Source organism: Elaeis guineensis, chromosome 4 (genome assembly GCF_000442705.2).
Source record: "Elaeis guineensis isolate ETL-2024a chromosome 4, EG11, whole genome shotgun sequence".
Taxonomy (NCBI): domain Eukaryota; kingdom Viridiplantae; phylum Streptophyta; class Magnoliopsida; order Arecales; family Arecaceae; genus Elaeis; species Elaeis guineensis.
The window spans coordinates 14,819,444-14,846,795 of NC_025996.2; the positions used below are offsets into that span (position 1 = coordinate 14,819,444).

A 27,352-nucleotide genomic window follows, 5' to 3' on the forward strand; every position below is an offset into this window, starting at 1 on the left:
AATGTTGGATCAATATTGAAGCGCAAATCGATACAACTCATCCGAATCCAGTACAAACCGTTCACTTTAATTTCAAATGATTTATATATAATAAACGGTCGGCAACAGGTTGAATTTTTTTTCAATCTTATTGGGAAATTTTTTTCTCAATTGATTGGATCCGATTCATATTCAGCCCTAATTATAGCATGCTATCAATTATATTATTGTCATATTTTGACTCAATGATAATTTTAAATTAAAATAAAAATTTTTATTATATTTTATATTTATAAAATAAAATTATTTAATATATTATTTTTATTTATTTTTTTAATTAAAATAAATATTTATATTAATAAATAATATATCACAAGATAATTTGGATCACCGAACATTGCCTATATTGAAAATAATGCCCAATTTTCTTCTCACGTGACTGCACGTGCAGAACAATTCGACCGTCGCGGCAGCCGGATATAAAGCAGCGCTATGGCCGTCCGGCTTTGCCACGAGATTGGGTGGCAGGTAACGGTGCAAGCGTCATGGCCAGGTAGCCGCTGAAGCTTTTGCTTCCGGGGCCTGTCTTTCCTCTTCGACTCCGCCGTCTTAATAATAAGAGGGAAAAGACGCGCCCTCCCAAATAGCTCGTGGGCTATGGCGATGGTGGAGGAGGAGGAGGTCCGTCTCGAAGTGGAGGCGGTCCAGGCCGTCTACGGCGACGATTGCCGTGTGATCCTTGACTACCCGCCACATCTCAACGTCCGCATCCGGCCTCGAACCGCCGACGATTCTTCGCAACAGGTATCCGCAAAACCGACCGCCCAAGAACTAGAGTTTCTTTCCATGCGGCGCAATTTATTGTTTTCGATTCTTTCATGGTTTGATGAGAAGTCTTGGATTTGTTCTTTCTCGTGTAAAGGTTTGGAAGCCGTCCGATTTAGCTCGTTCTTTGTTTTCTGATGTTCGTGCGTTAATTTCCCAATTCGACGTTCTTTTTCTGATTAGAAGTTTCATATAACTCGAGAATTGATCAAGAAAATTATTTTATGTGAAGCTTTTGTGTTTATGAGATTTCTTCTCGAGTTGTTTCTCAAAATCAAATGTTTGCGAGATCTGCTCATCCAAAAGTCTCACCTTTGTAATTCAACTACAGTTCCTATAGCCCCTTCAGATTTTATCTTAAGGGTTAGGGAGGCCTCGAAGTTTCTGGGCCAAATTCAGTAGGAGGAACAATAATGGAGAAAGAATAGGAAGAATAAGAGGGTCACCTAAAATCTTGCTTATGTGGAGGGAAGAACACCTAGAAATGCTCCGAGTTTGAAGAAAATTACATTCATAATGAACTAATCTATAAAGCACGGGATGTTTCTCTCTGCCACATTTATAAATCAAGTTTCTTGAACCGTAAGTGATATAAATCAATACAAATCTTGATTAAATTGAACTACTGCTAGCTTTTGTGGCATAAAAATGACCCAGAGCTCTGATGACTATTAACTTTCTTGTTTACTTTCATGTCTGTTGCTGCCAATCCCTTGTTGTGTCTGTCGCCGGTGAAGAACACCTGCAAAACGAAGTCCACACTAAGTGAATTGTGTCCGGTGGGGACCCTCCGATGCTTAAGTCAGTGAGGAGTGATGAACAGCAAATTAAAATCTAAAGAGACAGAGTTTCAGCTCTCCAAAGATCTTTTTCAAATGCTGTTTATTTACCTCATTTTATAGATGAGTAGTTAGTAACTGTCTATAATATTTAGACACGTGGGTCTCGCTTGTTCCGATATTATGTGATCATGGGATGGGTGGTTATATCCGCCACCGATCATATTCTGGCCATTATGCATTTTCTATGCTGGCAGTTTCTGGTAAGCCGACTATATGTCGGTAATCAAAATATGTCGATCGTATGTCGGTAGTTGTGGAAGTCCGAATAAGCATCGGTCGGTAATTCTATATGCCGACGGTCATCTGTCTGAAATCAGTTGAGTCGTTATAGTTGGAGTTTATTAAATTTGCGGATAGCCGACTGTCAGTCGGCCAACTGATTGATAGTCGGTAGGTCATGCTTATCAAGCTAATCGAAAGTCATAATCGGGGAGTCGGCTGAATCGCCCCAACAGTTGCCCCCCACTCTCAAGTCCAAGGTAGTCTGACATACATGTTGTCACGTGGTCTGTCACGTTGGACGAAGGAAGTTGCCATATGTTGTCTCGAACCCCGATTTGACTGCAGACATTAATGATTCTTCGAAATACGAAGGATCTTCATTTGTTTTGTCGTTTCGATAACTGCGATATCATCATTGGGGTGTCGCTTCGAGAAGATAGTCCGACGTCCATAGAATCCGGACGATTCGATTTTGACTAGTCGATTTTGGCCACATGTCCAGATATTATTGGCTCAACACCACTCACGGGGATAGTGGTGAAGTGGCGTGATCTGAGAGTAGGTGCGTCGAACCGTCCGATCAGTTATCGGATTTGATGTGGCCACGTGTCGAAATCTGGGAGAGCCTTGATTTGAATAACTTCATCCGGACCGCTGAGGGGTCCTATATATACAGTGTCCCTTTCATTTGAACTTTCCGCTTTTGTGTTTGTCATTTTTCTCTGTAACAGAAGGTTCTATCCCCCAAGTGCTGAGAGCTCTTGAAGTTCCTTTATTCTTCGCATCACCTTTAGCTCCAGGTCGAGTTTTCATTCTTTTCTCTTAGGTTTTTTTCTTCTTCTTTTAGGTTCTTTCATTTTCAATTACGAGTAGAGGTAAGAAGGCGAAGGCCTCAACTTCTCGAGATAGTCGGAGAATCTGACCGACGATTCTCTTTCGAATCTGAAGATGGAAGTCTCTTCCTTGTCTGAACCCAATGTCGAACAGCTCCAGAAACAGTATCGTATCCCGGAGCAATATCAGCTTTCTGCTCCTAGTTCGGACGGTCGGATGAACTCCCCTCCTCCGGATCAGATTGCTTTTTATGTCGAAACCTTCGGGCCGATTTTCGATCTCGGAGTTCATCCAGAATCTTCTTGATTATTACGGTCTTTGTTCTGCTCAGCTGGCTCCGAACTCCATCCGGCTGATTATCAGTTTCGCTTTGTTGTGTCGTCTTATCCTGACCAACTCTCACCCTTCTCTTTTTTGGGCTTTCTTTGTTCTTCATCTTCATCCCAAGGTCAAGGGTTGGTGGATTTTTAACCCGAGGAAGGGTCTTTCTTTCATTTTCGATCTTCCATCGTCCATTCATAGATGAAAAAATTATTATTTTTTTTGTTTCTTCTTCATCTGCCTTGGGCTTTTCTTCACGCTGAGGTGATCCAAGAATCAGCCCCAACGAGCATAGTCGGATCGACGTCATCGATCAGAAAGACTTTCTCTGACTTAGAGATGTGGAAGTTCCAGTGCAATGAGAGCTGATGACAGAGCAGGCTCTCTATGATGTCGAACTTAGTTCGATAACTTCTATAGGTATAGCAAAATCGGTCGGTCGCTTTGTTTTTCATTTACTTTAAATTTTGTACTAAATCTTGTCTTTTGATTGCAGCCATGCAGACGACAGCACGAGTTTTAACTGTCGAGATCCATCTACACGCTGCCAAGAAGAGAGCAGCGGCCGATGCTGGACCATCCCGACCATCGAGAAGAAGTCGGGTCGACTCTTAGTCGGTACTGACAAGAGGGTCCGACGTTCCGTCGGTAACAGCTCCTAAGTCGATTATTGTGCTGTCGGCTCCGACAATGCTTCCTCCGATCGATGTGCCGTCAACTGAAGTCGGAATGATGAGAGACGAAGATGTCGCGCCAGAACCATCAGCGGCTCCATCAGTAGGGGTTCGGACCGAATCAGCAGTCGCGGCTAAACCAAAACAATCTGCTGCTGCTTAGCTTCTCATCAGATGGCGCAGTCTTGGGCGTAATCGAGTACCGACTTCGTGGCGGTTTCAAGCGAACGACCGCCGACTGGAGAGTGGGGGAAGGCGTCGGCTACTTCTACCGACAATGGGTTGTTGTCGGGTCATCCTACTCTCTTCGACATCTGAATTTCGGTTGGTGAGTCGGCTTTGGCCAATCCAGCCTTGGCCAAATTGTTCATCGAAGCAGCTCTTCTCCCATCTGACAGGGAGAGCAGAAAAAATCGGACAGTGTCCGAAATATTTTCTTCATTTTATTCGACGATGCTTGGGGTGAGTCAACGAATTTTTTTTTTTGATCCGACTTGACTTGTCCTTTTCTTTCAGTGGGCACACGATATGTATGCTCTAGAGAGTGGATATCGAAAAATCGTCGATCTTCATCAGGCATGGATGGATAGAGTGGCGGCCGCTAACACCGAAAAAGCTACCGCCGTTGAACAACTTCAGACGATAACTGAACAGGAGAAGATGCTCCAGAAAGAGATCTCCTATGTGATGGCTGAATTACAATCCTCTAAAGCCGAACTTGGGTCGGCTCATCAGAGCATCGCGTCTCTCGAATTTTGGATTAAAAGCAAGAAGCATTTCATCAGTCAGCTCCGAAGAGAGAGAGAAGGATGCATAGAGGAGCTTGAAGCGGAGCACGGAAGGCATCGGGCCCCATGAAGAGGTTGGCACTAGTCGATGCAGAGTCTGCCTCCGTCAAAGAAGAAGCTGAGTCGGCGAGAGGTGCTCTGAGTCTGGCCATCGAGAATTTCAAAGATTCACAAGAATTCAAGGATGAAATTCTCCATGGCAGATTCGCCTCCAATTGCATCGGATACGAGGATGGTAGAGATGTAGTCGGGAGATTGTATCCGGACTTGGATCTGAGCATCATCGTCCTTTCAGTTCGGGAGAAGAGGTTGCTGAGGAGACCACCGTGCCGACTGAAGAAGATGCACCAACTGCACCAGAATCTGCTCCAGCCATCGAACCAGCTCCAACCATCGAGATTGTACCGGAGCAAGGTGATGAAGAAGTCGACTGATGATCGATGTACTTTTTCTTTTTTTTTGTAACAGACAAAGTCCAATTTTGTAATCAACCTTGGGTCCAATTTTATAATATTTTCTTTAATGAATGAATTTTTTTTTAAGTATGGAATCTCTTTTTACACTTGTACTTTCGATGCCGTTGAATAATTTTTAGATTTTCGATCATCCATCAGTGAATTGAATATCGATCATTAGTCGTAGTAGAGTTTGTCTGCTGGTCGGGTGTCAGCCGATTTAGCTTACATACTTTTTAAGTATCTGATAAATGATGATAAGTCGAATATTCTTCGACTGACTGTAGTCAAGTCGGTGTATTTTTTACTTAATCGGGATCGAGTCAGCATAATATTCCACTTAGTTAAAACTAAGTCGTCATGAGTAGTCATTGACTGAAGTCGGTTTTTACAATAGAAAATCGAGATATAGTCGATAAGTCGATTTTTACAATAAAAAATCGAGATATAGTCAGTACAAGCTGATCGATTATTTATTGATTTGATGCTGTCGTTCGACTTAAGTCGGTTTTTACAATGAAAAATCGAGATATAGTCGGACCGATTATTTGTCGGTCTAATGCCATTTTGTAGATAACTTGTAGATGGCTGAAGCTTTCATGATTTTGAATCTTAATATTTTATTTCAAATGTCATACATGTGAACAATTTTATTGATAGTACATCTTCAAATTATCGATATTTCAAGTTCGAAAAATAGTTATCCCATCAAGGGCTTCTAGTCGATATGCTCCTGATCGAAGTATTTCGATTATTCTGTAGGATCCTTCCCAGTTCGGAGATAATTTTCTCTGGTCTAGAGGCTTTGAAACTTCTATTTTTCTTAGGACCAGATTTCCTGGATGAAAGACCTTCGGTTTGATTTTTGCATTGTAATACCGGATTATTTTTTGTCGATATGCTGTCATTCGAACTTGAGCTTACTGTCAGATTTTCGAAACTAAATCTAGGTCGGCTCTCCGACATTCAGAATTGCTCGGCTCATTATACTGCTCCTCTCTTACTGATGGTAATCCGATCTCAAGTGAAATCATCACTTCCGTCCCATAGGCTAGGTTGAATGGCGATTCTCCTATTGGTATATGAGAAGTTATCCGATATGTCTATAAGATCGGATATAATTCTTCCATTCAGAGCCCTTAGCTTCATTCAGTCTGATCTTGAGACCATGTAGGATTGTTCGGTTTGTTATTACCACTTCACCGTTGGATTGTGGATGGCTGACTGACGTGAGTTTGTGCGTAATATAAAATTTTGCATAAAATTTTTTAAAATTCTGATTGTCAAAGTGTCGACCATTATCGGTGATAATGGTGCGTGGTAGACTGAATCTACATATGATTGATTTCTGAATGAAGTCTTCATCTTACTTTCAGTAATTTGTGCAAGGGTTCAGCTTCTACCTATTTGGTGAAGTAATCAATGGTAACTACTATAAATTTTCTTTGATCGAATGCCGGAGGAAAAAGATCAAGTATGTCGATTCTCCATTGTGCGAAGGGCCATGATGCAACAATTGATATCAGCTGGCTGGCCAATTGATGTTGTATGTTAGCATACTTCTGATATGGTTCACATCTTCGGACAAGTTCAGTTGCATCTTTCTTCATGGTGGGCCAATAATATTCTTGTCGCAAAACTTTATAAGTTAATGATTTGCCTCTCAAATGATTTTCATAAATTTCTTCATGAACTTTTCGGAGTGCATAGTCGGCATCTATTGATCTCAAGCACTTCAGTAAGAAAAGAGAGAATGACCTTTTATAAAGTTGTTTATTCATCAAAATGTACTGCGAGACCATCCACCGTAGTTGTTTGGCTTCTGAAGAATTTGCAGGTAGAATTCCATCAGTCAAGTACTGGATGATCGGATCCATTCAGTTTGGCTCATCATTGATTTATAGTACTTTTTCGACTTTATCAATATTCGATTGTTCAAGATATTCGATGAATATCCGATCCAGCGAGTTGAATGAAGTGATTGTGAGTCGAAAAAGTACATCAGCTCGAGCATTCTCCGTTCTTAGAATGTGAGAGATCTCAAAATATTTCAGAGTCAATGTAAGATCTTTCACTTTCTGAAGGTACTTCATCATAACGGGATCTCGAACTTCAAACTCGCCCTTAATCTATCCAGTAATTAACTATGAGTTGGTGAAGACCTTCAAGCTGTCAATGTCAAGCTCTTTGATAATCTTCAAGTTGGCTAGGAGAGTTTCATATTCGGCTTGGTTATTTGAAGCTTTAAAATTAAATCGAAGGACATATTCGGTTACAATCTCTTCGAAATTGGTAAGGATGAGATTGGCTCCACTGTCTTGTGCATTGGATGCTCCATCAATATTAGCATCCACACCGATACTAAGTCGGTCTCAAGAGTTTCAATTTGTTTTAATTTGTCGTCGAGTTCATCCTTAAGATTATTATCGGATATGGTGCACTCGATGACAAAGTCAGCTAAAACTTGTGCTTTCATAGATGGTCGTGGACGATATTGAATATCAAGTCGGTATAGAATCGCCGTTATTGATTGTCCGTTTTGCCATTCGACCTGAAGTATCAGGTCGGTATAGAATTGCCTTCAACACTTGATCTGTCAAAATGACTATAGGATATGCTTGAAAGTATGGATGAAGTCGCTGTGATGATATGATTAAAGCGTAGATCATCTTCTTCGTTTTTGAATATCTTATTTCAGCATTATGAAGCATCTTGTTTGTATAATAAATTAGTCGTTGAATTCGATTTTCATCTTCCTGAACGAGTATCGAATTAACTACTTCTGTTGAAGTCGCCAGATAGAGATACAAAGTTTCTCCCACCTTTAGTTTTGTAAGTAATGGTGGAGATGTCGGATATCTTTTTAGATTTTCGAAAGATTGTCGGCATTCATCCGACCATGAAAAGTCTTTTGCTTATCTCAAGGTCTTGAAGAAGGTAAACATCTTTCTGTTGATCTTGAGATGAATCAGCTGAGTGCGGCGATCCTTCCATTAAGTTGTTGTATCTCTTTTTTAGAATTTGGATGCTTCATATTGATGATAGTCTTTATTTTCTCGAAATTAACTTTAATTCCTCGTTGTGACATAAGAAATCCAAAAAAATTTTCGAAAGCTACTTCAAATGCACACTTAGTCGGATTCAATTTCATTTGATGTCATCGAAGTATGTCGAAGGCTTCTTTCAAGTCTCCGAACATGATCAGAAGTTTGGAGACTTTTTTCAGTATATCATCAACGTAGACTTCCATGTTCCGTCCAATTTGTGCTTTGAACAATTTATTAACTAGCCGTTGATAAGTAGCTCCAGCATTCTTTAAACCGAATGGTATTACTTTATAACAGTAAATGCTTTTGTCGGTTATGAAGACAGTATGCTCCTCATCTTCGGATGTCATCCGAATTTGATTATAGCCTGCGAAGACGTCCATAAAGCCAAAAGTCAATATCCCGAACCGTATCAATTAGTTGGTCCATCTTTGGCAAGGAGAAACTGTCCTTCAAACATGTTTCATTGAGATTTGTATAGTCAATGTGGATTCTTCATTTTTCATTGGCTTTGCTCACCATCATTATATTGGCGAGCCAATTGGGATAATTAGCTTCTCTGATTAAGCCAGCTACGAGGAGTTTGTCGACTTCTTCATCAATGATCTTCTGTCTTTCAGGAGCAAAAGGTCTTTTCTTTTATCTCACCGGCCTAATTTAGGATTAATGTTCAGTCAGTGGGTTATTACTTCTGAAGGAATTTCTGGCATATCCATTGCCAATCAAGCAAAAATATCAGCGTTTGCTCTTAGTAGATTTACCAGTTGTTGCCGCTCCGGATCAGACAATTGCGATCCAATTTGGACTGGCTTTCAAGATCTTCTTTCAACGGGATAGAAACCAATTGCTCGGCTGGTTCACTCTTTTCTTCATTCTCTCTTTGATCTAATTTATCGATGGATAAAAAGTCTTTAGATTGGTTATTCTTTGCAGAGATCATGAAATAATGTCGAGCAAGTTATTGATCTCCATGTATTTCTCCGACTCCGTTTCTTGTTGAGAATTGAATCAATAAATGGTATGTTGAAACTACTGCTCTTAGAGCATTAAGTTTAGGTCGTCCAAGTATGACGTTGTAGGCCGATGGAACTCGGACGACAGTAAATTCAGGAGAACAGTACTTTGTCATGGATATGTTTTCGTGGTTAATGAGAGTAATTTTTTCTTCTACGATAATTGCATCTCTAGTAAAACCAACTAATCTTCTAAGTCGGTCAGTCGGTAGTCGCATTCGAAAGAAAGTCGAGTAAAAGAGAACATCAGTTGAGCTTCCATTATCGATTAGAATTCTTTTTACATTATAATTTACTATTATCGCTGAAATACGATAGCATCATCATGGAGAGTTTGTATTCTCCTAACATCATCTTCCGAAAAGAAAATTACATTTCAAGTCGTCGCTTCTTTGCCGACTCTTTTTCGAAAGTTGCCCCCCAATTCTTCAGTCGTCCAGAGATCATATTGATCACTCCCGTCGTTGGCCGATTGTTGATCATTTTTTCAGCTTGTGCTGAGGCTGTTGGTCAATAAGAGGTTGAATCGGATGATCTCGTCAAAATTTTTCGAGATAGTCACATTGGATCAGGACCTCAATTTTATCCCTGAGTTGAATACACTATTCGATATTGTGACCGTGATCACGATGAAACCGACAATACTTCTTCTTATTGTGACTCCTCAGTGGCGCTTTCATCGGTGGGGGATGTCGAAGATACTCCTCTCCTTCGATCTCCATTAAGATCTACGCACGAGGAGCAGAAAGAAGAGTATAGGAGTCATACCTGTTGCCAAAATTGTTCAGCTTTGGACTCCGTCGATGAGGTGAAGCTCGTTTATTAGTAGTTGACCGACTTGGTTCGGTCAGAGCTTCAGTTTTTTTTTATTTTTTTCTCACCTTTTTCTTCTGTCCGATGCCGGTCAAAAGCGCCTTCATCCGCACGAATATATTTGTATGTGCGCTCCAAGAGTTCTGCATAGATCCGGGGAGAGTCTTATCCAAAGAATAAGTGAATCTAGATCTCCTCAAACCTCTCTTCATGGCCGATATGGCTATATCTTTATTGAGGTCCCTGACCTCAAGTGTGGCTGCGTTGAAGCAAGCCACGAAATCTCTCAATGTCTTTATCTCGCCTTGCTTGATTGAGAAGAGACTGTCTGATGTCCGTGGCACTTTTCAGCTAGTGCTAAAATGAATCACAAAAGAATACTCAAACTGCTCGAAGGAATTTATGCTCTCTGACTGAAGCCCAGAATATCAGACTCGAGCAGCCTTCCGAATAGTTGCCGGGAAGCCAATACATAAAAGGACATCGGTTGTCCCCTGGATCATCATGAGAGCCTTATAACTCTCCAAATGATCAATTGAGTCAGTGGAGCCATCGTATGGCTCCATCTGCGGCATCTTGAACTGAGTCAGGATCGGCTCATCTAAAATACGTTGAGAGAGAGATTGGGCAGTGTAGAAGTCGTAGTCGTTAGCAGACTTTCGACCTTCTACCTGAAGTCGGACAAGTTGACGGTCAATCTCCTTGAACTTGCGCTTGTAGTCGTGAGCCGCCGTTGCTGAGATAATTCGGAGGTAGAATCCCCTGAAGAATTTGAGGATGGAGAAGGAGAAGGTGCACGCACCTTTTTCCCTTCTTGATACTATGTACATGGAAAGGAGAAGGAGATCGCCGCGAAGGATAGGCGGTGTGACTAGAATGCCAAGAACGTGGTTGCTCGACTCGATGAGAATGCCAAGCCGATCGTCGTTCTGGAGATGAAGAGGGCAAGCACTGTAGAGGATGGCGACTGTGCCTGGATGGCACTGAAGGAGCCACTGGCCCCTCCGCTGGCGGTTGCTGCTGTTGCTGTGTCTGTTGTTATTGGAGACTGTGGATTGCCTCCGTCAAGACTTCATTTGCTGCATTAAAGCAGCAATTTGTGCGTCCGTAGTGATTACAGGATGCGAGGAGCTGGGCTCTGCCATTGGAGGGGGAGGAAGATCTTTCCGACGAAAAGATTGCCTCACAGATCTTGCAGAATTATTTTGAGCTCTGATCTTTGCCATTGTTGCTCCTATTCTTTCCCTACCTAGCACGCCAATCTGTTGCTGTCAATCTCCTGTTGCGTCTGTCGCCGGTGTACCTGCAAAATGAATTCCACACTAACGAAATTGTATCCGACAGGGATCCTCCGATGCTTAAGCCAGTGGGGAGTGGTGAACAACAGATTAAAATTCAAAGAAGCAGAGTTTCAGCTCTCTAGAGATCTTTTTCAAATACTGTTCATTTACCTCATTTTATAAACGAGTAGTTGGTAACCGTCTGTAACGGTTAGACACATGGGTCCCATTTGTTCCGATATTATGTGATCGTGAGATGGATGGTTACCCCCACTGATCATGTTCTGGCCATTATGCGCTTTTTGCACTGGCAGTTTCTGGTAAGCCGACTATATGTTGGTAATCAAGATATGTCATCGTATGTCGTAGTTGTGGAAGTCCGAATAAGCATCGGTCGGTAACTCTGATATGCCGACGGTTATCGGTCTGAAATCGGTCGAGTCGTGATAGTTGGAATCTATCAAATTTGCAGATAGCCGACTGTCAGTCAGCCAACCGATTGATAGTCGGCAGGTCATGCTTATCAAGCCGATCGAAAGTCGGAATCAGGGAGTCGGTTGAATCGCCTCAACAATGTCTAAACTATGAATTAGTACTCAAAGCCCATCATGACTGGGTTTGGACCATTACAAATACAAAGTGATGGAACTCAAAGCTAACTTCGTTTTGAATGGTCACACTGTTTAGGGGAGTAGCAATTCTTGTTTCATGATTTTAGAATGGCGTAGGACTTAATGTCCTAGAGATGCACATAAATCTAATAAACCAGGAATGTATTCAGATGTGCTGCAAATAGAAATATTTTGTTAAAGTTAGAAGATGTAATCTCATATGATTAAATGTTTGGTTCTGTAGTGAAAATGCATAGATCTCTTGAAATTATGGAATTGAAATTTGTAGCTTGACTGGGATTTTTCAAGTTCCGTAATCTTTCATCTGTGTCTTGCTAGATTTTTCATTTTAATCTTCATATTTAACAACCAAACATGTAATTTAAAAAAAAAAAAAGAAGTTTCAGAATTATTGAAATCTTTGAATAGAGAAAAGGATAGAATCATGTTTTTGAAATTGACTGACTCCACCTGTAGTCTTAGGTTTTCTTATATTGTCTAGACAATTTCATGTTTAGTGTTGATTGTTTGTCTATGCAGTCAGAATTTCATTTACTAAGACAAAATATGAATACTTCTCTAGACTCTGTGAACCTTTTTTTTTTTTTTTTGAAAATAGCTTACCATGATTCATAAAGTTTAAATCTTTATTAAATATAGCAATATGTTCCTTTTGCCACAATATTTATATCCAAATGATCATCGGGAATTTATATTGGTGATTACAATTATGATGGTTTCTTGAAGATTGATTGTTTACCGACTGTTTGGTCCAGTATCAAAAGTTAGCTTATGAATGCTGACACCTATTGTTTTCCTGCAGTTTGTGGAAGTCATTCTTGGAATAAAATCATTTGCTCAGGTAAAACTTGGAGGAATATAAAGAAGAATTTCACTATTGTGTTTGGCCTGCTCATATCAAGTGTAGTTTTGTTATTTATTTATGTTCTTCTATACATTGCTATGATACAATATGCGGACAAGTAATTGATCATTTTTGTGATGAGTGCTATGCAATAACATTCTAAGAGAAATTATCAGATTGGAGTTGACTTTTTTGCTAGTTTGTCATTTTGCATTTAGTCAATTGCAAACCTCTGTGTTCATGGCTAAGTGAAAAAGCTACCATGTGTTCCTTATGTGATGCCTATTATAAGTGTTTGTAAAGTTTACTAAGTAAAATACAGGGTCTCATAGTTGTGTTTATCTCTGCTTTATAGAATTCTATGATGCTGAATATTGTTGCATAGATATCGACCTGATGAGCGCGACTTAGAGATGAGATTTGAAAAAACAAAGTAACATGTTGATGTGGAAATATGTATTTATTTTTATTGTATTTGATAACATTCTAATTTCAAAGAAGTTGTCTGATAGTATATTTCTGGGTTCTGCTCCATATGTCCATAGGCATTTGGACCATGAGAACCCCTAACATAAAAAATGATTGGGTTTAAGCTGGAGAGATGACAAGACTATTACAAGCTGTATTTTAGTCAGTGTGAGCATGGTTTAGCATTATTATCAAATTTAGGAGTAACTGGAGAAATGACATTTGAGTAGCATTGAAATACAAGGGAATGACAATAGTTATGAACTTATGATGATGACAATGATGATGATAATGAGAAAGGAGGAAACTTTGTGACTTTTGGTGGGGTTAGTGATCATAAAATGATAAAAGAACACATTTAAAGAAACAGAAAGGGAAATGCACCCAGGAGGGGGGCATATGATATAGCTGACCAATTGGAGGGACGAATTGTCCACTATTTATTGACAAAACATTGGGATGCGTTATTTACAATGAGAAAATGCTCTTGTGGTTGTGTTGAGGATAAAAGACTACCAATTATCTCCTTAGCCTGCTTGAGATGTCTTAGATGCAACACATTCAAGGTTTACATATTGTCTTCAAAAAAGCAAGAAGAAAAAAAATCAACACATCATGTAAGGTAGCATATCAATGTATTTTATTTTTTGGTATAATGATATGTTATTATTAACATTTGGAGACAGTTTAGTTTTTACCCTCATTTGCTAGACTATGATTAGCAATTAAGTAAATTGCTTGTCCACTTAAATGTTCAAGCTATTGTTTAAATGACTAACAGAAAAGGCCGACTCGGCTTGAGTGGGTACTTTGCAAGGCACTATGTATCTGTTTAAGTGGCTGCTTGAAGTGCTCCAGTAGCAGTGTTTATAACATTGGAAGGACTAATTGTCTCTGTTATCTGGTAGTCGCATTCATCACAATGGTGTTTGGTGTGCTGTCTATCATAACACTATTTTCTTTCATATCATTCATCTCTTCTTGCAAACTCATAAAAATTTGCTACTTTATTCCAGGTCCATTCATATTAGTGAATTCCTCACATGCTTGCCAAATTAAAATAGAGGGATTGACTATGGCTAGATATGCCAACTCATTCTTTCATGTGGGTCTTGAGGTCAAGAATGATTCATGAATCTTTTTATATTTATATATATGAAAAACTTTTTTATCAGCTCTGATTTTTTAAGAATATTGTTTACTGTTAGGCCAGGGGGATATCTGGCCAATATTTGACGGAAAGTTATATATGCTGAGATTTTCCATGGGAAATTAGATAACTTGGAATGACATATTGCAACATTATGGATAGAATAAATCATGATACTTGCCTGAAATGTTAAAGACAGGTGTTTTTGGACCAAAATGGAGGACATATGCTTGCTAAGCAAGGATTATTAAATGGACAATTTTGTTTGAGATATCTCTTTGCATGATATATGAACCTAAGGGTGTATGACATACTTTCAAATTCATATGTGACTACTACAAATGGCTAATTCAAAATAAGCCATTGGCTGAAGTATCATTACATAACTGTGGGTCTAATGTATTGCTACAAACTCTGCAATCTCGCTTCATTCATACGAGGCTTTTGATTATTATTCTATATAATTTGTCGCTAAAGTATCCTTGTTAGATGAAAGCTTTTGTACGTTAATTTAGATAACTATAGTCATCAGTATTTTGCTTGGTCCAATATTTCATATGCTTGATGCTTGATTTCTTTGTTATGGCAGTATCCTGGCGAACCTCCTCATATTTATCCTGTAGATACGAAAGGCCTCGATGAGAATCGACAAACATGTTTGATTGCTAGCATACAGAACAAAGCACAGGAGCTCTCTTCATGCATGATGCTTGTAGCCCTTTGCGAGGTAGCCGTCAATTGAATTCATTAAATTTGTTTTTATTTATAGTTGACGTGGTGAAAGGTTAATGCACCTGTTCAACTGCAAGTGTGAACATGCTTTGTTTCATACTATGGGTGTCATGGTCTGTTTTGATGAGTTTTTGTCAGGTGTTGATGTCATTCCTAATATTCCCAATTATCTGATACCTCCAGTGTGCCAGCAAGTTGAGAACTAAAGACATAGAATCTGTAACATTCTGCCATGATTGACTAGGATATTCTAAAGATGATATATTTATTTTTTTTAAAAAAATTAATGTAAATATATTATTGTTGTTGGAGCAACTGCTTGAAGTTTATACATGAAAGTCAACCACATGACATAAAAAGCCTACCTACTCAGATTTTAACTGATTAAACAATTGTAAATGCAAGCTGTGTGATATTGGCCGTGTCAATCATGGGAAGGAAGAAAAAGAGAGAAAACCAGCAGATTAAATCATTGAGGTAAAGTCTTGTGGTATTTCATCTGATGTGCAGGTTATTATTTTATGTGGTGCTGTTACTATTATGCATAATTGAAGAACAATTCAGTGATATGAATCTTTTAAAACATAGTTTGCAGAGTAACCACCTGGATATTGACCTGGCTTCAGATGAGTTATGCTAGTCCATAGGACCCTTAGCCTAGTTCACAATGTGATTGGCTTGGACTAGAATTCTGGAGGCCTAGTGGTTTTTCTTTTTTAGAAGTATACAATTTGGCTTACTACATTAACAGGTCAGGTTTGGGTATATTGTGGTGGGTTCCTTGGGGTTAATTATAATAGTGTATGATGGATGCCTAAGAAATGTTGAAATACCACATATAGAAATGAAACTAACATAACATTTTCCAATTGCTTAACAAAGATTCCATAGTTCAGGATAATGAAATCAGAATTCTAGTGATAGTGTGCTTACATTGATTTTGCATATACCCTTTTGCAAGTAGTTATTTTTGCTAAAGAAGTTGGATGGTTGTTGAGGAATCTCAGGCTTGTTGCTTTGAGAGATCCCATCTTTCTCTTCCACTTATTCATATTCTTTTTCTTTTGCATGACCGGACAGAGCCAGATTCGACTAGCATGTGCTAGGGCTGAATGGTTCTCCACTGGCTCTAACTTCGATATTAATATTGCGAATTGGTTCTAGAATGAGAATGTTAAGAAGAACAAAATAAGTTGTCATTCTACCTTCCCTTGGGTTAGCAATACACTTTTAGGAGAAAAAGGCAGGGAGGGGGTTAAAAAACTGTAATAAGATTAAGAATTCCAAATGACAACATCAGAACTATAGAAACTATCCTTCCAGTGTTCCTCGATTTTCAATATGTACACTTCTGAAGGGAGTTTCTTGCTTCAAGGATTTAAATGGTGGGCAACAAAGTTCAGACTTTTTACTCTGAGAAATATCTTTCTTTTCTTGCTTTGCAGTTTGCATGCTTTTTGCCTTTTAGGGAATTGGACTTAGCTTACAAGGAGTAGCATTTCTTGGTGCTGAATGGGCCTTGGATGGCCCTAAGTTTGATCTTTGTTTAAATCTTTTAGTTTCAATTGAATAGATGTGATTATAGCATAACAGGCAAAACGAGTGCAGGATGAGGAATTCTTAAGAGGTTCTCTGTAGGATGTGGTGGTGTGGATAGGGGGGCTTATTGAGATTTGCATGCCTACAAAGCAGATGCTTGGACAATCTTGTGGCTGCTGATGTCTACTCAGGTTACGTTCTACTTATCATATCTTGCCATCTGAATGGTCATAAGATTATCATATTGTCCTAAAGCAGAAAATACAAATGAACAGTAGGACAATTAGTAAGATTGTTTTTAAGGTGTCGGCATTTGAGGTTAAAGGTTAATATGAAAATCTTATTTCTAGTATTCAAAGTTCTTTTATCAGGGGCAATCGTATTAGTATAACACATGCTGTTGCTTACAGTTTCTGATGCTTAATGTGAAATGAGATGAGCTATAAGGTCAATTGTCTGGAACATATGATATGTGAACTAGTATATATGTGTTATTTCATTGGTAAAACTGGATTAGGAGACAAGTGAATTTGGCAGATGCAATTTTGTGCTATGATTTCCATTTCTCTTGTTCTTGGTGGTTCTTCTGGAGGTTTAATTTTGTCTCTCATAAATTAGTGGGTCCATATAAAGGTTCTGTTGATTCTAGCAGAAGTAATAGGCCCCCCCCTGACATAGAATTTAGATGGATGAGAATAATCTAATGGTAAGTGCTGATTCAGTCAGATGTGACATGAGAATATGCTGACTTTATGCTCAGGATCATCTTTGATGTCGGGAAAGGCAAAGGCACATGATTGGATTCTTTCTTAAAGAGGTCTGGTAGGAGTTCTGTAGGATAAAAGAATTGACACTTTTCTTTTGAAGGTTGGAAGGATCCGGTTAAATTATGTAATTATAGTGGGTTAATGGGAAATGACAGTTGTGCTGGGTCTGCTACTGAGTCCTGACCTACATATATAAATAATTCTTAAGAGGAAGGTGAAACAATTGCGTCCTACAAAACCATGCTGTAAATGCAATCTTCAAAATCTGCTATCACTAGTTGTTGTATCTCCATTGGGAAGACGTGAGTTTACCCATTATTGTATGGTGTTCAGCCTCATAAATTGGCAGACCAGTCTGCTCCTTGATTAGACACCTTGAGTGCATGGGTAATCTGGAAATGTTGCAACCCCTAGTTTCAGAGACAAATATCCTTTAAGCCAGGGTAGAAGGGGTAGAAAGAGGTCCTTGGGTGTGCAGTGTTCAATCCTTCTGACAATAGTAAGGGAGTTGCCCTCTAACCTAACCTGTAAAGCCTAAAGGATCTTGATGGTATACTGGATCTCTTCCCAGACTGTTTGGAGATCTGCTGTTGGTGCTGAGCATGGATTCAGTTGTATGGCTGGGACAACATATGGCTGTTCTCTTGATCCCCAATAGTGAAACGTGCTTTGCATTTATTGTCACTGTTGTTGGTGGTCATCAAAAATGTTATTCAGTGTGGCATGGAGTGATGAACTCCAGGGTGAGTAAATATGGGGTTGATGTGGTCATTGTGACCAAGGGTTCCTATTGCCCAGATTTGGAGGCAATGAGCAATCTCTGCCTCGCTTATTGCATGGTTGGCAATCAGCAGGGTTGTGGCATGTGTCCTTTGAAATTTAAGCTTTAACCTAGCCAGTCAAAACCTCCAGGCTGTGTATTTAATATCCCCATGTCTTAGTAGCAGAATTTGTTGCTTCATAATGTTGGGACTGATTTTGCCTTTAACTGAGTGCCAGGAAGGCCGAGTAGATATTTAGTTCTATAACATGCTATAATCTCGTAGGAGGAAGGAAATGATTTGCATCATAACCTCCCCCAAGCTGCATACCACCAGAACACTGTCGACTCTGGGACTGGACTTGGCCTTCCAAACCCAGCTGAAGCAGAGCACATTTAAGTGCATAAAGATGATCAACTAGCCTCCCTGAAGCACCGTATCTTTTGGTGTTTAGTTTCCAAGATCATGGAGCCAAAAATTGGTAAACATAAACTCGTTGTTTCTTGTGGATGGGTAGATATTTCTGGAACACTTAAAAAATTATTATAATATTGGTACATAATATGTAAGACAATACTTTGTATTTGCATCAAATCTGATTGATGTTGCAGGAAGCAGTGGAGATGCTTTCTAGTATGAACCATCCTGAAGGAAACTGTCCATTATGTCTATGTCCTTTGACCACAGAAGATAAAGAAGGTTCTTCGTTGCCATTTATGAAGCTGATGTCCTGCTATCACTGCTTTCACAGGTGGTTTCCTATCTTATTTTTCTGTTTTGAATCCCTGTTTGGACATTTTTTGATCAATACCTTGCTTGTGTTCCTTCTTTTGTAGCGAATGTATTATTAGGTGGTGGAAATGGCTCCAGGAGCAAAATGAGACCAAAATAGCTCAGGAAACTACTGCTGCCGCTGCAGAAAGCCAAAGAGGTATTTCTTCTTTAATGTGCTCCTTTATTATTATAAAAAAAACATGGAACAGACAAAGGAGGAATCATTCTGAGGAGATATTTGTCAGGTGTTCACTTTCGCCTAATGGGAGCTCTTCTTTGTACATCTATTTTCTTCAGGGTGATCTTTTCTTTTCTTTCTTTTTTTTTTTAAACATTGTTCTCTATCTGCCAAATCAGTCCTTGACTATGGTCTCCCATCTTTGTTTTCATACCTTTCATGAATAATTATATGAGTTCTTAAGGTTTTCCAGTTCAGCAAAGTCAAACTTATCAAGAAGACAATTTGACAGGGTATCTGCATGATAGTGTTGCTTTTAAGTAGGCTGTAAGTTCTGGAGTATCAGCATTATATTTATTCTGGAACCAGATGACTTAGGCAAAAGTTTGACATGCCTTCCCTTTATTATTTTCTTTTTTCCCAAGAAATTCTTTTTAGATTTTTTTTTTATAAAACTAAATTTGTATACAACAATACTGTATCGGGCTACCATTAAATTACTTGTAGTTTCATGCTATTGACTGCTAACATATGATTCTTAGTCAGAACTGCTGCTGTCCAGCTCAGATATGCCTGCCACAGTAAATCAGCACAAAGGAACTTGCCCTGTTTGTCGGAAGGTGTTTGATGTGAAGGATATTGAGCATGTCCTTGATTACCTTGAAACAAATTTATGTCAACTGGTATGTGTCCATTGCCTCTTGTATCTATGTAATCTCTGTTTTTTTTATGGCAATACCTACATTGGTTTTTATAGGATATGATATTCTCATGGGTTGTGGCTGCTTTAGTAATTAGCAGTCATCAGCTTACACCTTGTTTGACTAGTTGTCTGATCAAAACATCAACTGAGCCATATCCTGCAAGGCTTATAATCAGCAGTTAACTTCTCATTAAAGAGTTTCTGATCTCATAGTGTCAACAGGACATCTTTGTAATAATTATGCACTTTCTTTCTGATTTCCGGTTTCCATGCTTTGTTTCTGCAATCTGGTCTTATGTAGCGCTTGAATTTTTGCAGTTTGCACATTTTGTTGTGATGGAAAGAAAATCTCATCTTTAGAACTAGCTTTGTCAGGGTCTTAGTTTTACATTATCCATAGCTTCTTAGTAGTCCTTGTAACCTATATAATCTGAATGCGGCTGGACTTTTTTAATTGAAAGGGCATAATTAATGATAATTTTGATGGAGACATAATACAGTGACATGAAAGGAGAAATAAATGAACCTTTGTTTTTTGAAACTACCAAATGCAGGAGTTCAGATTCATCGGTCCCCTTTCATGTGAGTTTGAGTGGTCTTATCTGTTAGCTCAGTTGCAAGAAAATAAAAGAGAGCTTTTTAGTTTCAGCCAAATTTCCTTTAAAAGTTACAAAAATCCAAAAGGAATGTTACTTAAAATTAGGGGAAAAATAAAGATACTTTTAAGGCCTATTTGGGTATTGTTGTAGGAATATGCCGCAGGAAGAGAGGGAGGAGAGGCAGATGGTGAAGGTGGATTTTTTTTTTAAAAAAATTTTGGGTGGGTTTTTTTTTTTTTTTTTTTTGTTTGGTTGGGGAGGGGTGCTGCAAGGGGAGGGCAAGGTTAGTGCTGATGGAGCCTGAGCAATGCAGTGTTCAGAAAAGAAAAAGGGTCCACTTGTGGTGTTTTCTTTTATCCTGCAGGGTCCAGGCTGCAGGGGTTGAGCTGATCCGGGCCGGGTCAAGAATCTCTCTCTATCTCTCTCTCTCTCTCTCCATGGACAGCAGGTCTGGTTGGCTTAGGTCCTAGTTTAAAAAAAATAATATCAACATTGTTTAACAGTAATACGTTAGGACCTTCATATTACTAGTTATGGTGGTCTGGTTGAAACATTATTTTTTAAGAAAACATAATGCTAAAACATCATACTTAAAATTAAAAAAAAAAACATTTTACTACTTGATGGCTACCTAGCATTATGGAAAAGGTTTAAGAGATTTAAGCTTAAGCAGGGCTGTCTAATCAATCAGCTGAACAGCTTGTGTTCAACTCAAATTTTGGGTTGAAAAATGGTTTGCTAGATTAGTAGATGAGCAGAGAAAAAGCCTAGATTTTAAGCTCAAAATATAAATGAGCAGAACATGAAATTTGTCCGGCTCACTTAAGTTCGTTTGGTGAAACTCAAATATAAATTTATAAATAAAGTAACATAAATATTGACATAGTATTTAGACAAAATATTTTTTATGTGCCAGAATTATTCAGGGATTGTGTGATACTTGATATCCAATATTTATGGCTTTCACTTCTAGAATAAAAGTCAATTGTCAAGATTGAAATTTCTTCTTAACTACTTAATCCTGACAGAAGTCATAGATCCCGTGATAGGCAGAACACCACCCCAGCATCCTCTCTCATCTCTCTCTTCCCTCAAAGTTGACATGCCCATAGCTATAGGAGACAGCTCTCGTGCCATCATTAGCATCATAAGGACAAGCAAATGCCATCCTTTCTATTCATTCTTTGGTTAGTTTCTTCCTCTTTTACAGGTTTCCATATGCGACTAGGACAGCTAGATAGGTTTTGGACTAGAAATTAGCTATCATGCACAAAACAACAGAAAATATATATTAATATTGATGTACCATTGCTTCTACAGTACAAGCTATACAAATTTACTTGGAAGCAGCCCAAAAGAGATCTTTTACTTAACCAATATGATACCTTCTCCAAACCAGCTGCCTATGCACATGAAAAGCCAGATTTCTTGCCCATTTCTTGTTTAACTTGACCTTCAGATCTGAGTCTTGGTCCTCTTAGAAAGGCTAGGATCAAGGTATACGTGTGTGGCTTGGATATGTAAATAGGATGACTACATGGTTGTTTAGTATTCCAGGTTTGAAGGTTAATGTTTAGGGTAACGCAGAAGTTGGATGAGAAAGGGGCTTGCTATGGATTCATCAACCAAAGTGCGGAGATGAAGCCTTTAGCAACTTAGGGATTAGGCTTCAGGGTGGTTGAGGGTTTGGAATGAAATGAGGCAGCAGAAGGACAAAAGGATAAATGAAGGGAAGAAGGAAGAGAAAAGGAGAGAAGGGGGGGTGAGGTCTTACATAGAACTCAAGAAGCCATCATACCATATCATTCTTACACTATAAGGAAACTAGAGAAATTTCTTATTCATTTGTTCATGCCTCCAGAAGTGAGTACAGGCCTTTATGTAGAATAAAAAAGAGTAAAGATAAAACTTGTTTGATGAGAATGATTAGTTCTAATCCTCATCTCTGTCGTAACTAAACCTCATCCTCATCTGTTGGTTCCAAAGATAAAGGTGATCACATCAAATTTAAAAATCAAATTCAAGTAAATTCAAACAATCTCTGGTCCTGTGAATAAACCCCCCCCCCCCCAACAAAAAAAAAAAAAAACCAAAAAAAAAAGTCTGCAGCAGGGATGATTAAATGATCTAATGACATGGATCAATCCTGGTTGCATCGCATGCTATCAAACCACAGAACTGAGGTTCAGATAATCAGATAACATTTCCGTTCGCATAAACTCAAAATCTGCCATCTGGATCTCCATCGACAAGGTTCTAGAGTGATGACACTGTTGTGGAGGCATTGGGAGCATAGCTCCAAGGGGATTTAGGCGTTGGTTTTGTTGGATAAATGTCTAGGGATACAGCTAGTAGAATTGGAGGATTTTACTGGAAAAAAGATGTGTAACATGTGTTTTTTTCTTTTTGGAGTTTGTGATGACTCCACCCTCATCCTCTTTTGTCATGCACACACTGCTTACTCATCCTTTTTTGTCATGCCCCCTGGTGCCCAGGGAAGAAAAAAAATCTCCTCCTTCCTCCTTTTTCTCTTCATAATCTCTCACTCATGGTGCTCATGGTTTGTTGGTTTGAGCTGTGAATGTTGCACTTTAACTCTACATTCTAAGCAAGCTAATTTCATGCTCACCAGTGTTGGCTTGTTTTGAACATTAGCTGAGCTCAAGCTAGCTGGGCTGACCATCTGATCTTAGCTTGAACTAATGTTGGCTCTCTGGATCCCAGCTCATATATGCTTGTAGACTACGCCAGTATGCCCCATAAATTAGTATCTGTAAGAACTCTGAAACTGAACTCATATTTAGATCTTCTAGACAAATTTAGAAAATTTCAATTTTGGAGTTTTATACAGAACTTCAAACTGCTAGAAAAGGGAAAAAAACGAAATTAAGATGATCGCTATATTTGTGCATGCTGATGGTGCTTTCCTCCATAATTGCTGATTGAGTTTTATTTTTTTTAGGGTTTTGACAAGCTGGATTTTTTTCCCTCATTTCCATTGAGTTTTGGTGTTGAGCAGAATTGTCGAGGCACTTGTCATGTCTTAATAGTCCAACCTTGAAGTTGACATGGTTGAGTAGTTGATGAACATATTTGGAGGTGGTTGAACCTAGAAGCATGGATAAATAAATTATGGTATCCAAATTACTCGAAATTACTATCTGTACTGTACTCTCCTTCATTTTCTTGTCAAATTTTCCTGTGCCAGACATAAAACTTGTGATGAATTGCTCATGGTATTTAAGCTCTAAACTGATCATTTCTGCATCAGACTAGAGGAACCGAATCTAAGCACCATCTGTAATATCGCTTTTCATGTTGTTAGTAAAGAGAGAATTGTGTGGCATTGCTGGTACTAGTATTGGATTCCTTACTGATCAGAATCTGACAGGGCCCATGTCTCTCTCTCTTTTGCTAGTAGTCTCTCCAGCCTAGTACCATTTGTGTTGGTAAACCTCCTCTTCTTGCCTAAAGAGTAGACTGTTGTAATGTGGACTGCATGCATGCGCCTTACATGCTCGTACGGGCTTTTGGCTTTAGACCTGGCACATTCCATGCTTGTTAACTGCTTCTCCCATTTTTTATTCCGTCCACTCTCAAAACCTTCTTGCCTTTCCCTCTATGGTTCTCGCAGTTCCCCTCTCTTCCTCTCTAAAACCATAATCCTGGAAATTCCTCTTCCCCCAATTTCCAAAATTCTAAACCAGACTCCTAAATCCTGTTCTCCTGGCAAGATGTCCCTTCAGATTTTTTTGAGCCTCACCTCCACTTCATCTCCTTCATCTCAATTAATTCCAAGGAGACCGTTTCTTCTTCTTCTCTTGTGAATCTAGGTCATGACTGAATTTTCAGGCTCTTAAGGCTGAGGATATGTAGAGTTGTGGCAGGATGCTGCTAAGGAAGGTTTGGGATTTGTTCTAAGCCACTAAGGCACCTTTGATCTGCTCTTATTCAATGTCGTTATGCATGTCCTTAGGTGTCTTGGGCTCAAGGAAGTTGAAAGGACTAGTCCAGTTTGCAAGTCTTGAAAACTTTTGGCATCAAACAGTAGGCTTTGATCTTTGTACTATTCCCTCTTCTGAGACTCACTTGAGGTTGGGTTCTCGTTCGATGTAAGTTGCAATCTATTCTACAAGAAGCCATGGTCTTGTGATGTTTCGGGATTGTAGGAACCACATCAATAATATTGATGCTTTCTTTCTCATAAACATTGGTTATGGAATAGTTTGTAAAATCAATCATGATAGGGGGTCACTTGTGCAAATTGGGTTTGGATGCTTTAATTTTCCTTCTTTCATGTTTTGAGTTTAGTTTTGTCTGAAAGTGAACCAGATAATATCCGTTTGATTCTATTTTCATACTTGAATCTATTTGGATATAGATAGAAATTTGAGCATTCGACTTATATTCGTATCCATGTCCATATCCGTTAAAGAAAAATGGATATGGATATGGATATGGATAGATAATTATCCGATCCGTATCTCAATGTCTAATTTTATTTGTAACCCTATTTAATTTTATATAGCACTCATAAATTTTAAGAAAAGTATATAATCATATTAACATATTATTAATTTGATTTACCATCCTTTTAGTAATATCTTTGGTTTTGTTGTCATAAAGTTTAATTATCCGACTTATATCCGTACTTTTAGTATCCGATTTGTATCCATATTTGTTTAAAATAAATATGGATATAAATTTTTACATCCAACTAATATTCATGTCCCTATTTGTATTTGTCAAATAAAACAAATATAGAAATATTAGTATTTGATCTGGCTTCAATCCTAATTTTGTCTTATTTATGTTGATAAAAGTATTGCGAGGCTGTTATGACGTGATGTTGTTGGATAACTTTTCTTAATTTTAATTTAATTTAATTTAATTTGTGTTTTGCTAGCAAAGAAGTACATGAACCAGAGAAAAAATAATCTAATAATTTATATTTAAAACAAAAATAAATAAATTGAATACAAAATATAGGTTGCAAAAGAAGGGAAATAATTCTAAAATAAAAAAATAAAGAAGAAACAAATTAACATAGATCAGAAAAAAATTGCAAAAAGGACTATAAGATCTGCAGCTGTTGGTTTGAAAAGTACCTATATATATATATAAAGTGAAAATTATCATAGAATAGATTAGATTAAGATTGAAAATGGAACAAAAACTTAAAGTTGATGATATATAACAATAAAATAGTAATAAAATGAAATAAAAAGTTAATATTATACATAATAACAAAATGCATCAGAAGAACATAATAAAATAAGATACATAAAAAATTGTAACTGGATTTTTTTGTAATTAAAAAGAAAGTAAGCTCCCGAAATATGACTTTTTTGTGTGTGCGATGATAGCGTATTTCAGGATTGATTTTAGGGGACAGATGATAGCGTATTTCAGGATAAAATTTTTGACAGGTGATATCTTCTAAGGAATACTCTTGTATTTAATGTGGTATAAGATTATGCAAATATGTCTACTATGTGTAATGGAACTTCTGGAATTGGAGTAGTACAGCTAGACTCCTAGAAGTCTCTGCACATGGTCCATTTTTTTGCTAAAGGAGGCCGGGGGGAGGGGGGGAAAGAGAGAGAGATCCCCATAAGTGCCCCCCCACCCCCCTTCTCTTCTCTGTGTGCATGCCTCCCTCCCTTCTTAGAGAGGCATGTGCAAAGCACATGCTAAGTACTAGTGGAACCTAATATATACACAAAGAACAAAAGTTATACCATCAATCAAGGGCCATTTAGTATCATCTGCATTGATTCATATTGTAGATCTGATCCCCAAAATAGCAACCATCTCATGTCTCGGCTTTGATTTTTAAATCTTTCCTAATCTCCTCTTGATTGGCAATTCGGCTTATCTTGTTTTTTTGGGGTAAAACATTCTGCTTATGCTGTTGCTGTCTGCAAATGGGGATAGAGGTGATGCACGCTACTGGAGATATAGAATGGGATCCAACAGTTGGCAAATCATGATGCTCTAGGTGTCACATGTGAGTTTCAGCATGTGATGCTACTGAGACAATTGGTAGTCCATACCACTGTTTGCAGCTACCTTTGTTGAGGTAGACTGCTTTTTATTAATTGGCTTCCTGAAGCCTCCAACATGTCCGGATAATTTTAAATAGTTCCCTTCTGTTATCTTTCTTGACTTTTGGCTGATATTGGTGCAACTATTACCAATGACAGAAAGAAGGATTGCATATTTTCATGTAATTGATTTCTTTTTCCTTAGTTTTGAGAAATATGATGGGTATGCTATCTTCTGTATTCAAACTGAACCTCTCCCTGGCACGTGTGCTGAGGAGGAAGGTGCCATCTGGAGACCAAAGTTTTGCTGTGTAACTAAATGTTTTCATAAATGATGCGACAATGGAACACTCATTATTTCTTGGCTTACAGAGATTTGCAGGAGCGGACATAGATGAAGATGATAAACTGTTTCTACAATCAGAGTTGGAGAACAAGAGAAGGCAGAAATTTGAGGCCTTGTTAAAATTGCAACAAGAAAACAATGGTCTGATTGAACCCACAAAAAACCTTCAGATATTACCTGGGATGTTTCTTCCTGAACTTCTTCGCTGCCTCCCACATCTGTGGATACTAGAGGTGAACCATGTGGAGTTACCGCTCAACACTCAACCCTTGATTCAAATACCTCCATGAACAAAGCAACCACGAGCAAGCAAAAGAACACAAGCATGAGGAGAAAGAACAGTCTTCATAATTCAAGAAAACAGAAAAATGCACAACCTGCGCGAAAACAGTGGATCAAGAAAGAAGCACAGACTTCAGAGCAGTGACATGGTTGTTATTTCTCTCCCCTTTTTTTTTTCCTAACATACGAGCCCTGTTTTCCTCTTATTTTTGTAAAAGACAAGTTATATTGCAAGCATGTAGGTGCCATATGCCTGCTGGGCAAAACGAGTATATGGAGGCGCATATCGGGCTGCCATATGAAATTTGTACTTGTTTGAGTATTGCCTTCATTATATATTTGTGCGGCCATTCTTTTGTGCGAGAGGGACGAGCAAATGGAACATTTAGCAGAGACCGTGAAAATATATTTATATTGAAATTGTCTATTTTTTAAAA

General features: G+C 38.5%; 1 protein-coding gene across 1 annotated transcript; it reads left to right on the forward strand.

Annotated features, from left to right (window-relative positions):
- Positions 1–480: 480 nt before the first annotated feature.
- Positions 481–27,352, forward strand: LOC105043750 (uncharacterized). Its single transcript, XM_010921436.3, is given in 8 exon segments — positions 481–783; positions 12,528–12,566; positions 14,777–14,914; positions 18,598–18,737; positions 18,823–18,917; positions 19,506–19,621; positions 26,660–26,828; positions 26,831–27,352. Coding segments are annotated over 8 exon segments (1,074 nt in total). The 5' UTR covers positions 481–636; the 3' UTR covers positions 27,061–27,352.